General features: G+C 36.2%; 2 protein-coding genes across 4 annotated transcripts; one reads left to right on the forward strand and one right to left on the reverse strand.

Annotated features, from left to right (window-relative positions):
• The first annotated feature begins 6,118 nt into the window (after positions 1 to 6,118).
• LOC113313527 (syntaxin-related protein KNOLLE-like) lies at positions 6,119 to 8,027 on the forward strand. The gene is made up of 2 exons (XM_026562315.1): positions 6,119 to 6,481; positions 6,918 to 8,027. The coding sequence occupies exon 2, from the start codon at positions 6,948 to 6,950 to the stop codon at positions 7,884 to 7,886; it is 939 nt and encodes a 312-aa protein (XP_026418100.1). The 5' UTR covers positions 6,119 to 6,481; positions 6,918 to 6,947; the 3' UTR covers positions 7,887 to 8,027.
• Positions 8,028 to 9,512: 1,485 nt separating this feature from the next.
• On the reverse strand, positions 9,513 to 11,637 carry LOC113309187. Of its 3 annotated transcripts, none has more exons than XM_026557602.1 (5): positions 11,425 to 11,637; positions 11,078 to 11,241; positions 10,943 to 10,988; positions 10,262 to 10,756; positions 9,513 to 10,167 (listed from the first exon to the last, which is right to left on the reverse strand). In XM_026557602.1, the coding sequence occupies exons 1-4, from the start codon at positions 11,591 to 11,593 to the stop codon at positions 10,617 to 10,619; spliced, it is 519 nt and encodes a 172-aa protein (XP_026413387.1). In that variant the 5' UTR covers positions 11,594 to 11,637; the 3' UTR covers positions 9,513 to 10,167; positions 10,262 to 10,616. The 3 variants fall into 3 exon arrangements, with proteins under 3 accessions (XP_026413387.1, XP_026413386.1, XP_026413385.1); XM_026557601.1 differs by having other exon boundaries at positions 9,513 to 9,902; positions 10,262 to 10,806; positions 10,915 to 10,988; XM_026557600.1 differs by having other exon boundaries at positions 10,262 to 10,806; positions 10,915 to 10,988.
• Between the last annotated feature and the right edge of the window lie 4,491 nt (positions 11,638 to 16,128).

The following is a 16,128-nucleotide window of genomic DNA, read 5'->3' on the forward strand; positions in this document are numbered from 1 at the left end:
GGGAACTAAGTAGCTAGGGGTAGTCTGCTTGGTCTCAACTATACGAAGTTGGTTTAGATTTTGTATACCGGATTAATTCTGAGAGTATTCAATATTGGACTAGGTCCCGCGGTTTTTCTGCATTTGCGGTTTCCTCGTTAACAAAATCTTGTTGTGTCTTTTACTTTGATTTCCGCATTATAATTGTTCACTATAATAAAGTAAAATAAACATACACGTTAACTCTGCATTACTTGATAGTGATCCGAACTTATTATCAAGTAACACACTTTGTTGTTGTTTTGTCTCGATCTTGTATCCATAGTCAATCACACAAGTTATCTTGTTGTTGTAGTGTCTCGATCTCGTATCCATAGACGACCACACGAAGTGTGAACCGAACTGTCGTTTTGTCTCGACTCTGTCCATAGACGATCACATTCGATAGAGGACTTATATGTGGATAATTAAAAGATTGTGGTGTATTTGGGTACCCTCGTTTTTTCAGTGACAAAACTATTCTTTTTTTCTTTTTGAGCAAAACTAACTTTTTCTTAATTTTATGATCTTGTAAAAATCTCAAAATTTCCGAGAGGAAAACAATCTTGCAATAAATATAAAAGTATTTCTTTTTGAATAATGATTGAAAACGTTAAGAACGAGATATGAAGTATACATCGAAAACGTTATACCTATTTTAAATTTTAATAACGCTTAACTGGTATTTTTCTGAAACATGACACATTGTTTCCACATAAAAATGCAACTGAACCTTTTTTTTTGGTATAATTTTCTTAGTGTTATATGTAAGTTAGACCTTTGTAATAACTTAAATACCTTAAATAAATAAATAAATAAATAAATTAGAAGTAGTCTAGAGGCTACTCTTCTATGGAATAAAAAAACAAGTAAATCGAAAACTAAATTCTAAAAAACAAACTAAACTTCAATAAAACCTGTCCGAAGTATTTCATAAAGATTCTGAAAATAAAGAGTATTTTTACTCAAAGTTGATATATTAACTACTCCCTTCGTTCCTTTTTAATAGGTTGGTTCTTTAAATAAATGTTTCAAAAAAATAGCTGGTTTCCTAATTGGGAAAGTCAAATGTTACTTTAATTTTCTGGGACCACTTTTCTCTTAACTTCTTTTGATGACAAGTGTCATGTGGATTGTGGACCATTTCACTTTACTTCTTTTGCTGACAAGTGTCATGGGGACCATTTCACTTTACTTCTTTTGCTGACAAGTGTCATGAGGACCACTTTCAATGATCAGTTCTCTTAATTTCCTTAAATTTCTCTAAAAACAAAACCAGTCTATTAAAAAGGGCTTCGGTTCACCTGTCCCCAAGTTGCATGTGCCCTCCTGTCCCTCCAATAAAAAGATGACACGTTTCATGCGAAATATCCTTATTCGTTTCTCCGTTAATGCCACTAAAGAGAGGCAATAAATGGTTTCTCCGTTAACTCCATTGCATAGAGGAAATATAATGGTAAGAATAGGTATCAGACAGTGTATTGTGCATAGATTTTATCATATTCTCAGCATCTTAGCAATGAAAGTTTATATAGTGTGATTCTGTGATCAATTATGTAGTGTGCAATCTTTTGGCTCAATTCAACTGACACAATCTCCATGCTCAAATAATTCAACTACGACTGTTATTAGTAGGTGATGAACTGACATCATTCGAATTTTTTCATAATCATCGGATAATTCAATCTAAGGTAATTTCCCCCACCCACCTCTTTGTGTTAGATTGGAATTGGGGTTTTCAGTTTGATTCGAATAGTATACTTGTTAGGATTAGGAAATAAATTTAAAAACCAAGCAATCCCATTGATGTTAAACTGTGAATCACTAAACTGGGATCTTGATTTCCCGGAAAACAGAAAATTCCACTCTGATTTTTCCATGCAAGTACTCATTGATCATAGGAGGAATATCCGAAAAGATTGCACAATGATTTTAAACGGCGTTAAAGACTAAATTTTAATCTTATATATTACTAGACACGTGTCTTGTTTCTGTTGGAGGGACAGGAGGGCACAAGTAATTTGGGGACAGGTGATCCGACCCCATTAAAAAGGAACCGAGGGAGTATAAAAATAAAAGTTTGTTTGACTAATTAATGAAAGATAAAATAAAGACAAGTGGGGAAGGATGATATGTCTAAAGATTTGTTTTTTCTTCTCGGTGCTCCCACTATAAATTTTAATTAACTTAGCCGACCATTGGTTTAAAACTTTATGCAAATTGATATTTTGACAGTGATAAGAAAAAAATCTATTATATTAGCACGATCAAAAAATAAATAAAAGAGTTTAAATTAATTAAGCGTTAGTTTAAGTCTTAATGAGTCGTTAGAGTCTAAGGGTTACGATGCATCCACGTGTAGGGCTGCAGTGTAACTCATTAGGGTTTTGTTGTAAGAACTTTGTTCAATTAATGAACTAAAAGAAAAAGAAGTTGCGCTCTAAGGAGTCACATGAGTTATCTAAACAATCAATCACCCCTTTGGTTACGATCAAACACTTCAAATCACAACATCATCTTTACTTTTCTCCAACTTGATTCATAATCATGGAATGAGAAATTTTAGGCATGATGTATCAATCAACTAACGATCACCAAGATAACTAGACCATTTATTAGCGATCATGTTGCACCCCTTACTCATAATATGAACTTAGTACCACATGGATTTGGACGGAGTTTTTAAACTAATATTTTTGTACCTGAGGCATAATCACTTTGTCATTATGATCATAAAACCTTAGCATTCATTAGACCATTTATTCCTGACACCGTAGTAAGTGGGAGTGACAAAGATGATGGAGGAGAAGCAATTCCTCCACATCTCATGAATATCACTAAACGTCAGAGGGTTGTTGATCAATATTACATGTTGATAACCAACAAGCCGGCGGAGGTTTCAAAATTGATTATATCTGATTCAGAAACTAGCGGCATTTACTGCGACACGGGAGTCCTATATATTATCTTTTTTTTTTAGATCCGAAAATTAAGATATTTTATCATATTTTTAAACTTTTATTATTGTTATCATTCACAAAATAGGGATTATTATTATTTTATCATATCTTTTTTGCGTTATGTATTGTTATATTTTTTAATCTGTATCATTCATATAGTCAAATCTCTCTACGAGCATATGATGCCGAATGATCTCTTTATTATTATTATTTTTTTAAACATTCGCTTGTACCCATGCTAGCTCTTAGTCCAATTTACACATGCAACATATATATATATATATCCTTTCTATATGAAGATATTTTTGTTCGTTCAATCATCCTTTGCATTTTTTTGTGTGAAAGTCGTTTTTGCAAAATCAGTTAATGTGTGATCTCATGATCATAATTAGTAACATTATTGCAAAATGTGCAAGACTTTGGAATAATTGCAAAATGTACAACTTTTAAAAGTTAAACATGATATCTTAGGCTTCCTTGACTCCCTCAGTTTAAGACTTTAAGTCTTGGAATTGTTTCAATTGGATAATGAACCTTAAGTTGTGAGCTTTACATGCAACTTGCAAAAATGAGAGAAATTAGGCTATCTATTCGAAATCAATATTTTATTTAGCTCACTTCTTGTGCTTATTAGAATTCAATATTTTAGTTAGCTCACTTTTTAGACAAATATGTTCGCCACTTTGGCATACCCACAGTGGGTGCTAAAGTGACAAAATCATCTACTTGACATGTGCATAAGAATAAGCCCAAGTCACAATTATTTTCTTGTAATTTTTTTGATCGAGATTAGGATTTTAGTTTTGATTTCTGTTGTTTCTTTGCTTGATCCCTATTTTGTGTTGATGGTATGATGGATCTGTGGTTAATCTTCCTCTATCTTCATCCACCCATGGGATATAGGGTTTCTTTGAAGCGAGAGATTTCAATTACCTCTTTCATTAGTGTTGATTCTGCTTGTGGTCTGTAATTCCGTCGGGATATTTATAACAGTTTCCACCTCTTAATATTTCCAAAAGTACTATTGATTCGTCTTCGGTGCTGGCTAAGAATAAATCATTAGGTTATATTCCATTAATTGATAAGATAATTTTCAGACTCCAGTCTTGGAAGGCAATGTTCTTAGATTATCTAAGAAGAGTCCTTTTGATTAAATTTATGGTTATTGGAATGGCTTACTCTGGTTTTCATGCTTTGTTTTTCCTAACAGAGTGATAAAAGAATTGAATTCTAAATTCATGAGTTTCTTTGGTATGCATATGATCTTGGAAAGAGATTCAACCATGTCAGTTGGTCAAACATATATCATTTTTAATGAAGGGGGTTTAAGTGTCAAAGATTTTGAGGCTACTAATATGGCTGCTAACTTGAGGCACATATGGGATCTTGTTTTTGGAATATTTACTATCTAGATAGAAGTAACCTTATTAAAGAAAAAAACTTTTGGACTATGAGTATTCCTTGGTGTTGGGGAAGGATCTTAGAGCTAGACAGCATATTGGCACACTTCTTGTGATGAAACTGAAACAAATATCCTGGAGGACTGTTGGCATCCAGGAGGAGAACCTTTTGGCTGGATTGAGCCAAATATTCACAATATGATAACTGATTTTATTTCTGAGGGAAAGTGGGACTTTCCTATGTATATGGGGGAAGATGTTAATGAGGTGGTTCTTCAAATTTACTGCTGCTGAGTTTAATGTTCATGAGCAAGATCAACTTATTTGGAAAAGAAGAGGTAAATTTACTATGCGACACACTTACTCTGCTATCTTAGGACATAATGACTCTCCTTCTTGGTTTCATCTTGTCTGGTTTAAAAAATATATCCCTAGACAATCTTTATTACTTGGTTGGCTTTTCCAAAGAGACTTAAAATTATAAGTAAACTTCTTAAATAGGGAGTCATTCAGGATGCTTCATGTGCTTTCTGTAATGTGAACATAAAAATTGAAGATCATTTATTTATAGATTGTCATGTCACTGTCTTTATCCGGAGGGGATTATTAATCAACATGGGTTATATTAGAAATATTGAAAGTAGTTCTAATCCTGTGCAAACTATCAAGAAACTGGCTTTTAATGGTTTTGTTTACCATGTTTGGAGAGAATGAAATAATAGATTATTTATAAATCAGTTTCTCTCTACAGACCAAGTGGGAATTATTTTAATGCAGGATGTTAGGTTTAACATGGCCGCAGTTCAACGTAAAGTGCTCGACATGGTGCAAAATAAATGGTTTATGAGGAGTTTGCAGGTGAACTGTATTTTCCAAAGCATTGAATATATTATTTGTACATGGCTTGGTCATGAGGAAGGAAAGGTTATGGTCAACTCTTACGGGTCTAAGAAAGATGAGTCCGGTGGTTTTGGTGCACTTCTCAAAGATTATCATGGAGATGTTTATCTGTTGCTAGTGCTGGGGATCCCTCAATTTCAGTTCTGGCTCATGAACTTCAGCGGGTGGAGCTTGGGCTCAAAATGGCTATTCACTTATACTGATCAACTTAAGGTGCACATACCAACAAACTCTGTGTTTGTGTATCAGCTTCTCAATGACAGTGTGAGTGATTCCCCATGGAACGTCATGCAGATATTTAGGAGGATTTATTGGTTCAAAGAGGAGATTTATTTCTTAAACGATTTCTCATTGCTACAGAAAGACTAAAAAGGCTGCAGATTATTTAGCCAGACTTCATTCTACTGATACCTGAGTAGATCTTAGGATTGAGAAGTTCTCGCCTAATTTCCATGAAATTTGGCTGCTGATAAATTAAAACAGATGTACAAAAAGAAGAAAACTGTTTGAGTAGGGTTTTTTTCGGTTTGTTTGTTAGGCTTTGGATCCGTCCATAGCCATCCAATTTTGTCAAAACAAAAATAAAAAGTCATGGTGATGCCATCTCCTATCTTAGAACGGAAATACAAAGAAAGTGTAGAGCCCAAAACTATGCCCAAGATTGTAACGGAGATTGTAACGTCCGTCCATAGTCGTTAAATGCTGATTCACGAAATAGCCGTTTAAAATTTTAATATCTTGTAACGGCTAGTTTCCTTTCTCTCCCTCGATTCCCTCTTGAATTGAATTAAACCATTCTCTCTTTCCAAACATAAAAGAAAGAAAAAAAATCCCATCTGAGTCTATCTCAATTCCAATTCTTTCTCTGTTGTTTCATCTTCCCCAAATCTCTCCTCCTTCAAGATTTGTAGGGTTTTCTACTTCAAGTTACACAGAGAAAGAAAGAAGGAAACTTTGTTTAGTTCATCAAATCAAAAGGTTCTGAATCTGATTAGTGCTCTGCTGATTTATAACAATCAATCTCAGAATACGATTAGTTCCACTAGTCTATTCTTATATTTTCTCAATCTTTTTTCTTCTACTTCAAGAAACGTGATTGAAGATTTCTACATACAGAGAGAAAGAAAGTTGGATCATCAAAGAGTCTGATTAGTTCTACTGCTTTATTTTTATCTATCTCAGATATATCTTATCTATAACAAAGTAAGCATCTTTATCTAATTTGGGAACGAGGGTTTTAATTTATTTGTACTGATAATTACTCTCAGTGTTGATTTTAGTAGTTTGAATCCTTTATTTCCAGTTTTTACCTTTTCCGAATTGAGAATTAGGGGTTTCATTCAGTTAATTTGGAAATTAGGCCATATATTATCTATTCTGGTAAGTGGTTTTGATTTAGTTGATTGAGATCTTGATAATTAGGGTTTTAATTTAATCTGGGTTCATTGATTTTTTTACCCCAATTGAAAATTAGGGTTTTAATTTAGTTCTATTGTGCTTTCAGATTGATCAGGAAAGTTTTTTTTTGTGTGTTTAGGTTTCAATTAGGAATTAGGGTTTCAATTCTTGTATTTGGGTTTTTAGGTGGTTCTATATTGATTGGTTCTAATTCCAACTATGGTTGATTCTTGATGAACAGGTACTGTGATCTTATATATTTGTGTACAAAATGAATGATCTTATGACCAAATCATTCGCAAACTATGTTGATCTAAAGAAAGCAGCATTGAAAGATTTAGAAGCTGGTCCTGATTTTGATAATGTTGAGATGTCTGGAAATCCTCAAATGGATCCCAACTTTAGTGACTTCTTAGCTGAAGCAGAGAAAGTGAAAGAGGAGATGTCTTTGATTAGAGACATTTTGGGTACAATCCAGGAAGCCCATGAGGAGAGCAAGTCCTTGCACAAATCTGATGCTCTCAAGGCTGTTAGACACCGCATCAATACTGATATCTTGAATGTTTTGAAGAAGGCAAAAGTTATTCGTTCTCGCATTGAGGATTTGGACAGGGCTACTGTAGCAAATCGAAGGTTGTCAGGTTATGCAGCTGGAACACCTCTTGACAGAGCAAGAACTTCAGTTACAAATGGACTTAGACAGAAGTTGAAAGTGTTGATGATGGAATTCCAGGATTTGAGACAGAAAATTATGTCTGAGCACAAGGACACAATTGGGAGAAGGTATTTCACGGTTACCGGAGAGTACCCAGAGGAGGAAGTGATTGAGAAGATCATATCTAACAATGGTGGAGAGGATTTCTTGCAGAAAGCAGTTCAGGAGCATGGAAAAGGGAAAGTCCTTGAAACTGTTGTGGAGATTAAAGATAGACATGAGGCTGCTAAAGAGATTGAGAAGAGTCTATTGGAGCTTCACCAGGTGTTCTTGGATATGGCAGTGATGGTGGAAGCTCAAGGTGACCAGATCGACAACATCGAGCACCATGTCACTAACGCTGCACAGTACGTGAAGGACGGCAGCAAGGAGCTTCACCAGGCCAAGGGTTATCAGAGAAGCAGCAGAAAGTGTATGTGCATCGGTTTGGTATTACTTCTCATCCTTATTCTTATCATCGTTATCCCCATTGTCACCAGTTTCAAGAGCTCCTAGGAATCCACTTGTACTGCTGTAAAAATGAAAAACGAAGAAGATATTCAATGTGTTTTAGGTTTGTTTTCCTACTCATGTCTGGAGTTGTGCTCAAGCTCCTTGCAGAAAAGGAATTAGAAGAGTTCTTTCGAATCTTTGTTCTGAGGCATTGTATCAACTTGAATTAATGAATGTCATTAAATTTGTTCTTTCTTACATTCTTATTTTTAGCAATCGAATCACAAAACATCTCCAATTTTTTTCCTGTTTCGTGCACCGGCTTGCTGAAGTAGTGGTTTTGGAGTGAGATTGCTTTCAGTTAGTATGTGTGCCTCATAAATATTGAATAGCCTGTGAGTGCTGGAGTAATTCTAATGAGAGAAATAGTGTTTTCCGCTTTAGTAGTAAGTCTGGAGATACTGGCATTCAAACCAACCACTTGTGAGCGTCTAAAGCATGTAATTAGGGGGTTCAGCAACTTTTCCATAAGGATTGCAGGATAACTGCATAAGAATATCAGTCCACTTAGACATAACTCGATTCAACCTTATTTATGAACCTGTTGTTGAAGGAAATTTTTGCTAGAGAATGTGCTGCTGAATTAGCATCTCGATCTCTTGATATACTCGAAGTGAATTGGTTTATTTCCAAATTCTCTGATCTGGAGGATTCGCCACCTGATTCTCCAAGGATAAGAAGGTTTACTGTTGAAAATGTTTACCAGAGACTGTGCATCCCCCTAGAGAATAGTCTATGTATGACAGCCCAGATGTTGCGCCAACTTCTCTCCAAGAAGGAAAGCGTCAGCTTTTACTCCGATGGCACTCGAGCAGCTCTGACATTCAGCGTTGTACTGCTGTATAAACGAAAAGAGAAGAAGATTTGTAGTGTTTTATGAATGTTTCATTTCCAGTAATTCAGTGTCTTTACTTCCCTACTTAGTCTGGACTTGTGCTCAAACTCCTTACATTATATGAATTACAAGTGTTCTTTCTTACAGTCTTTTTTCTTTTCGCTATCCAATTGTTTTCTGGCGCCAGTAAGCAGGAGCCACTGAGCTTCAGAGAGGCGGTGGCTATGAAAAACAAAAAGCAAATATTTGGGAGGAAGGCCCGCCTCAGGCGGCTGCTGCGGGCATGCGCACGCATCTGGTCGCTCAACATCCCCGCAAGGATGCGAACTTTCTTGTTAAACTACAGATCCTGTACGTTTAATTCAAAGCTAGTTTTGGTGGTCCTGCGGTATATAAACCAAGAGAAGATAGTAATAATGTACAGGATGTGGGACTAAATGTTTATAAGCAAAATAAAATACAACCAAATTTCTAAACCTCATCTGTCTGTTTTAACTGTCCTCCATAGTCCCGAGATAAGTGAAATTTTGGAATCCTAATGATTCTCAAATTAGGAATGAGATTCCTATGATTTCTCTCTTCCACACACAGATTTGGAAGAAAGGGAAATGATTGAGTGGATCTGTTTCTACATCTATCAGTGTTTTTTTTGGTTCAGTACCACTCACTAACTCCAAGTTCACTGGATTTTGCTTATGGTGCGACACAACTTCACAAGTCTTAAGTATGATCTGATGAGAAGGGAGAATGCTGCAGAATAGCCAAGGAAAATATTTCAGTTAAACAAATGTTTATTTGGTGAGCGCGAAAAATTGCGTATGCTAAGAGAACATTGTCTGTTAGAAGTTCATTTAGAAGTACAAACAAGGAGCGTAACCGAAAATTACGTTCCGCATTTATCTGACGGGAATAGAGAACTCTTAAGCCAGAGATGAGAAAGAAAACAAGGCAAAATGGACATAGCAGATTAGAAACTCATATTATGTGCTATAAGTCCCCCTCAAGTTGTAGTGGGCAGACTTAAGAAGCACCTGCAAGTTCAACTTGTTTCTCAGCAAAGCATATCTTGGACTTCTTGTGTTTTCTTCCTTCACCTCCTGCTTTCAATATTAAGATTGTGCGACTCCTCTTGATTACTTGTTTGGTTAAAAAGAACTCATGGAAGCAGACACATCTGCATCAACCTGCACATTCCTTGATCAATATTTGGTTTCAGCTTTGTATATGAAGCAAATACTAGCGACTGGTGGAACTGAACACTTCGAAGTTGAGCCTAGGGGATTAACTTCAACTTTAGTAGTTTCAGCTTTTGTCAGTCTGGCAGTCTCATCTAGTTTAAGTAGACGTTTGGGGTCCACAACAAGGTTCGATTGATTACATTTTGCTTGCTCGATGATTGCTTAATTGAGCGGTAACTGACTGATTACTGTGAGAAGCTGAAGATTTTGGCTGCAAATTCAAAGAACTTCGACAGTTGCTAAAAAACACGTCGAAATTGTGCCTAGAATTAGAGAGTTTTTATAACATAAATAGGTTATTCTACCTGATCAAAGAATCGAAGGGATGGTGAAGGCATCAGCAAACCGGTTACTTTTGTAGGTTGAGTTAGTGGATTTGGAATATCCTCACTAATACAGTTGGTGTTGTGTGCCGCAGGATTGTCAACTTCAGCACGAGATTCAGTAACGGCATTATGATTATCAGCACAAAGTACAGGATGTGGAGTCGTCTTCTGACCAATCTTAGTACCTTCTACAGACTGTCGAGGCCGTAAATCAGTTGATAAATGCTTATCTTTAGACAAATTTACCTGTTCAACATACACAAAACATTTAAGAGATGGGGGAGAGAAGTTGTTCAGATATTTCCTCGCCATAAAGCAGCAGTTACTATTATTATTATCCGAGAAATTCATATTGATATGACTTTCCCATCCTTGCCGAAGTTTTACTTGAACGGATTACATATGGCCTACTGGAGGAGGAGGATGCAGAATTAGGTTTCTTCTCGGGAATCAATGAAGACCCTCTTCTCAGTCCTGCAGTTTTGTCGGCAGTTAGTGTACATGAATTCAGAAGCCTCCTTTGAGTAACAAAAGGTTAAGGTAATGCAATTTTAAGTCATATTGAGAAGTTTCAAGCAAAGTCGATAATATGTTAAAAGACAAGACAAATGAAAACAATAATAGAAGGATATGAAGATAAAGTGGAGGGTCTTGGACCACCAGGAGACACACTTCCAGACGGAGCCTTGGTCAGCTGCACCAACACCTGAGACAGAGAACCAACACAACCATTAACCTCAAAACACCACTACATTCTAAAGATAGTATTACAGAAATGGTGATAAATGGACATACCTTCGTCAAGCTAAACTTTTCCTTAAATTGCATCCCCCACGTTTTTGTACTCCTTTTTGTTTGCTGTGGATCTTCACTTAAGCTTAGATTTTGGTCATTGAAGTTCTCTTTATTATCATTATTGTTCAACATTGCTGGTGATGAACAATTCACCGTAGTAACCGCTGCAAATTCAAACATCCCCATGAACACAAATTAGGGATAAATGCTAGGTAGCAATGCAGAAATTCCCCAATCTCTATTGCATTTTAACCTAATTCTTAGAAACTTAATTGAAACACGCATTATTATTAGACAAAAATAAAACTCTAGAAAACCAAATCCTAGAAAAATGACCAAGTCATTACCAGGAGGAGGATGTTGAAATCGAGAATGGTAGACGGGATTAATCGTTGATCTATCAAGTTGAAGTGGAGAGCATAAGAAATCAATGAGATTCTCATCATCATCAGCAAGATTAAGATCAAAATGGAATAGTAGGTATGATTGGTACTGGTAAAAATCCCTCAAGATCATCGCCAGGAACTGAAGGTTTGCAGAGTTAAAGCTGAGTAATTAACGATGGGGGAACAAGAAAAAAAGAGAGTAAAGTTTTTGGATGTAACTTCTAAGATCAATTCCATTGGGCTTGGGGTGGGCAATGGGCAGATTCGCCTATTTTCTCCCCCAGTCCCCCCACAATGGCTTAAGTTAGGGGTGTGCAACAGACTGACGGTTGCGGATTAGGGGTCACCCGCAACCAAACCGTCAAAGTTACGGATTTGAAAAATTGAACCGTGATCGTTCCAATCACCCGCGGATTTCACATCCGCGGATCAGCGGATAATGCGGACCGGATGCGGTTTAACCGCGGATTTAGTCGGAAGAAAAAAAAAAGTAAACAAACAAAATCGGTGAGAGAATTTTTGGACATGCTATGCTAGGAATTTCATCAAATAACTTGCGTGCATAATAATGAAAAACAAAGTAACTGATTTGGAGTAGCATCAATATTCAGGGACTAATAAGACGAAAGGAGAATTCCATAATGTAGATATGAACACCATTCAAAAAAATCAAAAGATATTTGGACTGAAACTAACATGAAATTGAACGAAGGGGAACTTCAGTTCGTTTCATTTCAAAGCAAACTTCGTTAGGTTAAATAGCAGAATACAGGGCACCGGCTGGAGGCTCATAAGCTTTGTTTTGCCAGGCATTATTTAACTGAGCTTTATCTTTTTTTGTTATAACCTACGGTGCGGGTGAATTCGCGGATTTACACCCAACCACAACCAAACCGATAAACCTTGCGGATTTGAAAACTCACCTGTGTCCGTCCAGAAGACTCTTGCAGATTGGTTTTCACCCGCAATTTTGCGGACGGTTGCGGATGAAATCCGCGGTTCCGAATTTTATGCACACTCTAGCCTAAGTAGATGGTCAAGATGGATGAGCAAAGATTTAAATCCCAAAGTTTAAACTAAAGATGATCAGCGTAGGTAGAGCCGAGCCTCAACTCTGGTTTAGACGATGGTCGTCTCAAGTCGAGACAGTTAGACGTGTTTGAGCTGACAACGACTAGTTAACGACTCTAATTTCCTTTCCTATAAATTCAACTATTTTCAACTCTAAAATCATACTTTCTATGTCCAAAATTTCTATAATCTCTTGCAATTCTTGATCTCTAAATCACAAGAAAGAAATCCAAAAAAAATGGTCGGTTTATCACAAACATAAACATACTCCAAAAATATATATTTCATCCTCAAAAGTTCGCGGTCTAAAGTATAGTCTGGACGAAGATAAAGCTATTTATATAGAACACACAATTGAGGGATAGTTAAACGAATTGGGGGATATAAATTACTATCCCCATCCAATAATGTCCGCTAAGGGGTGTTTTTTAGGGCGGAAATACTAAAATACCCTTTAGGTTAATACCCTTCCATCTAAATTAAAATTTAAAACTAAAAATCAAAATCAAACCCTATCAAGTTCTTAAAAATAGGTTAAATTGAATTGTTGTTGAGCAAGAAGAAGAAGAAGAAATGGCTTTATTGAAAAGGTACGTGATACTCAATCTTATTTAAAGTGTTGTTGTTGTTTGAAAACTTTGTTTGGGTTAGAATCATAAACTGAAATATTTCAGTTTTAGTTTCAATCCACTCCCGACATTGTGTTCATGATGAATACCATGTTGATATCTTGTGCCGGCATGGTTGTTAGGATGAATACCATGCTGATACTGAGTGCCGACATGGATTTTAGGATGAATATCATGCCGAAACTTGCTATTTCAGACAGATTTTCTGTATGTTTTTGTCCTCAAACCGGCGCGGTTCACTTGTTAATCGACCATGCCGACACTACTACCGACATGCTCGATAATGAAATTTCTGTGCCAGTAGTGTACTTACAATTTCAAAATTGGGGGATATTGTGTATCAGCATGGTGAAAGTATGAATACCATGTCGATTTGGTCCCTGTTGGCATGGTGTTCATACTTTTACCATGTCAATACTGAGTTTTTCAGCGTAACAGGCGAATTCATTGAAAAAAAATCGAATTTTAATATATTAATACTTATACATGAGTAATTGGAGCACTTGTATGTTCAGCTTGTTTACTTTCCTTGGTTGGTTTTCACATAAACTTTCATGATCATAAATATCTTGATTTAATGTTGTTGCATCAACAAATTCAATGATAATGATTTATTCTAATGATTATCAAACTAATCTATTAACTTAACTAATTATATTTAACCACTAAACATGATTACTGAGGGGTATATTAGGAATTATATAAATTATTCGGATAGGGGGTGACCTTGATTTAATATTTAAATTCCGTTTTTGTCTTTTTCCTATATCCCCCAATTAGTTTAACTATCCCCCAATTGCACGTTCTTTATATAGGTTATGTAGTTTTTATGCATGATAATACCAATGGTGCTCAACAACAACATAATACGCTTTGGGGGAATATTCGTATGGATTTTAGTCCGGAAACGTGGAATATTCAAAAATGTGATGCTAATGGGTTGTCGAGTCGTTTTTATACAATCAACAAAGACATGAACAATTGGGTAAACATGAGGAGTCGGCTAAACCTGCCAAGCGTTGGTATGTCAGGTTTGGTTGTCATATTTTAGCTCCAAAACTTGGAACTGGTTACTAAAGTCAAATTCGTTAGATTAGACTAGGAAGTCTAGAAGTATTGAGACAAGCTCATGTTACTCCGAAGAACTTGAGAGGGTATTGACATCAACATTCATATCATCCTTCCCTTCGAGGCTAGTAATGCAGACTTGACTTGTTTCACTTTCTATCGTAGTTACTTCCAATTCATTTAGATTGAAAACATAACATAAGAAATTATATTTATGAATCTCTAGTAGTAGTGACTTGATCATTATAGTATGGTCAAAGTGTCAAAAATAATATACAAGTTGTTTAGACTTTAGTATATTCGATTATGATGTATAACATTTATCTTTTGAACTTCGTAAATGCGACATAACACTATATTTGTAATTCGAAACTAGATTGTGTGTTGAACTTTAGGTTGATTCCATGCCCGGAAAACTATATTTAACTACATGAATTTAAGGAAACAAACTTACGAAACTTTTTTTGTAGTCGAAAGGAATCAAGGATATATTCAATGATTGTTCTCTTAAACAATGATCTCTACTAGGACTGATCTCATGGATCTATAACTGGACCGATCCTACCTGGGGATCTACAGCAGAACCGATCCATACCTGGGGATCTCTTGCAGGATCGATCTCTAATAGCAAACTGTATTTCCAATTTATGTATACACTTTAGGGTTTACATAGTTTTAGGAATATGAGTTGTTATTTAAGAAAGTTCAAGACGTGGAAGTTATGTGTATTTGAACATGTGCCAAAATATTATATATTTATTGTTCAAATATATTCTGAAAACTCATTGATCATCATCTTCCAAAAATATATAGTGTACTTACAGTTCAGGGGAACCAACAACTTTTGTGTTTTGAGGAGGACCAGCAGACGATTGATCCTGGGGCAATTTCCCCTTCAAGAATCACTAGTTTTACCACAATCATCAACTTTTTCACTTTTACCACCTTCAACAACATTTTTTCTACCAGACACGATCTGGTTACGTTCCTCAACTATATGAACGACATCTCTAAGATCGAACTCACGATCATCAACGTCTGAACCATCATCAACCTTCGCCTTCTGCAAAATAATTGGTCAGAGTCAGATAAGGAAACAAATAGGGACAAGTACATATACTTAAAAGAATACAAAGGAAAATGGTATTTGTTACCTTATCTGTCTCTTCTCTGGACTTACCACCTTTGCTAGACCTCTTTAGACTCATAGGAGGCTGCAAAAAGTTGCAACAAGTACAAGGAATTAGAAGAACAGACTAAGAAAATTGAATATTGGGATATAATCTTACCTTCGATGTTACCTTCACTGGGTCAATATTTGCAACCTAAAACTGGTAAGGCTCAGCAGGAAAATCGAGAAGAGGTAGCTCCCCACTCAAAATTGGACCACGGATGATCAGAGGAACCTTTTCCCAATTCCGAATTTTGGTGACGCTTTTGCGATAAGCACCTGCCGAGAAGCCAACCAAAGAACCCACCGAAATGGTGCCACTCTTGTAGTTATCCGGATAGCTCTGCCCAGTACACTTCGGAGCATCATATGGCTCGTACGCGAGTGATCACTCTTGGAGCACTTACCTTTACCTCAACCTCTCTCATTCAACGAAAATACGAGTAAAAATTTTACTCCACTAACCCAAGGACCGAGCAGGTTTAAGATGAGACATCACAATATATGCAAAATGTCGCGAGAGTGATATATGAGCGGTTTAAGGCCAGCCTCGAGTTGACCTTTGGTAATAACGCTGGTGGTAGATGAATGAGGAAATGCAGCGTACCCATCCTTGTTCAGAGCACCTTTCTGACCCGATAAAAGCTAAATCTCAACACCATGAAGATTGTGAGCATCCTTGATGTTGCTTACAAACTGAGTGTCATATCAACGGATTCGGAAACG

This window comes from Papaver somniferum, chromosome 9 (genome assembly GCF_003573695.1).
Source record: "Papaver somniferum cultivar HN1 chromosome 9, ASM357369v1, whole genome shotgun sequence".
Taxonomy (NCBI): domain Eukaryota; kingdom Viridiplantae; phylum Streptophyta; class Magnoliopsida; order Ranunculales; family Papaveraceae; genus Papaver; species Papaver somniferum.

Excerpts from the sequence above, each read along its gene's own strand:
- LOC113313527 (XM_026562315.1), top strand. The coding sequence starts at position 6,948 with ATGAATGATCTTATGACCAAATCATTCGCAAACTATGTTGATCTAAAG.
- LOC113309187 (XM_026557601.1), bottom strand. The coding sequence starts at position 11,593 with ATGATCTTGAGGGATTTTTACCAGTACCAATCATACCTACTATTCCAT. Across the intron at positions 11,242-11,424 it reads ATTTCAACATCCTCCTCCTG|CGGTTACTACGGTGAATTGT; the intron begins GTAATGACTTGG and ends TTGAATTTGCAG. Across the intron at positions 10,807-10,914 it reads AGACCCTCCACTTTATCTTC|TCAAAGGAGGCTTCTGAATT; the intron begins ATATCCTTCTAT and ends ACCTTTTGTTAC.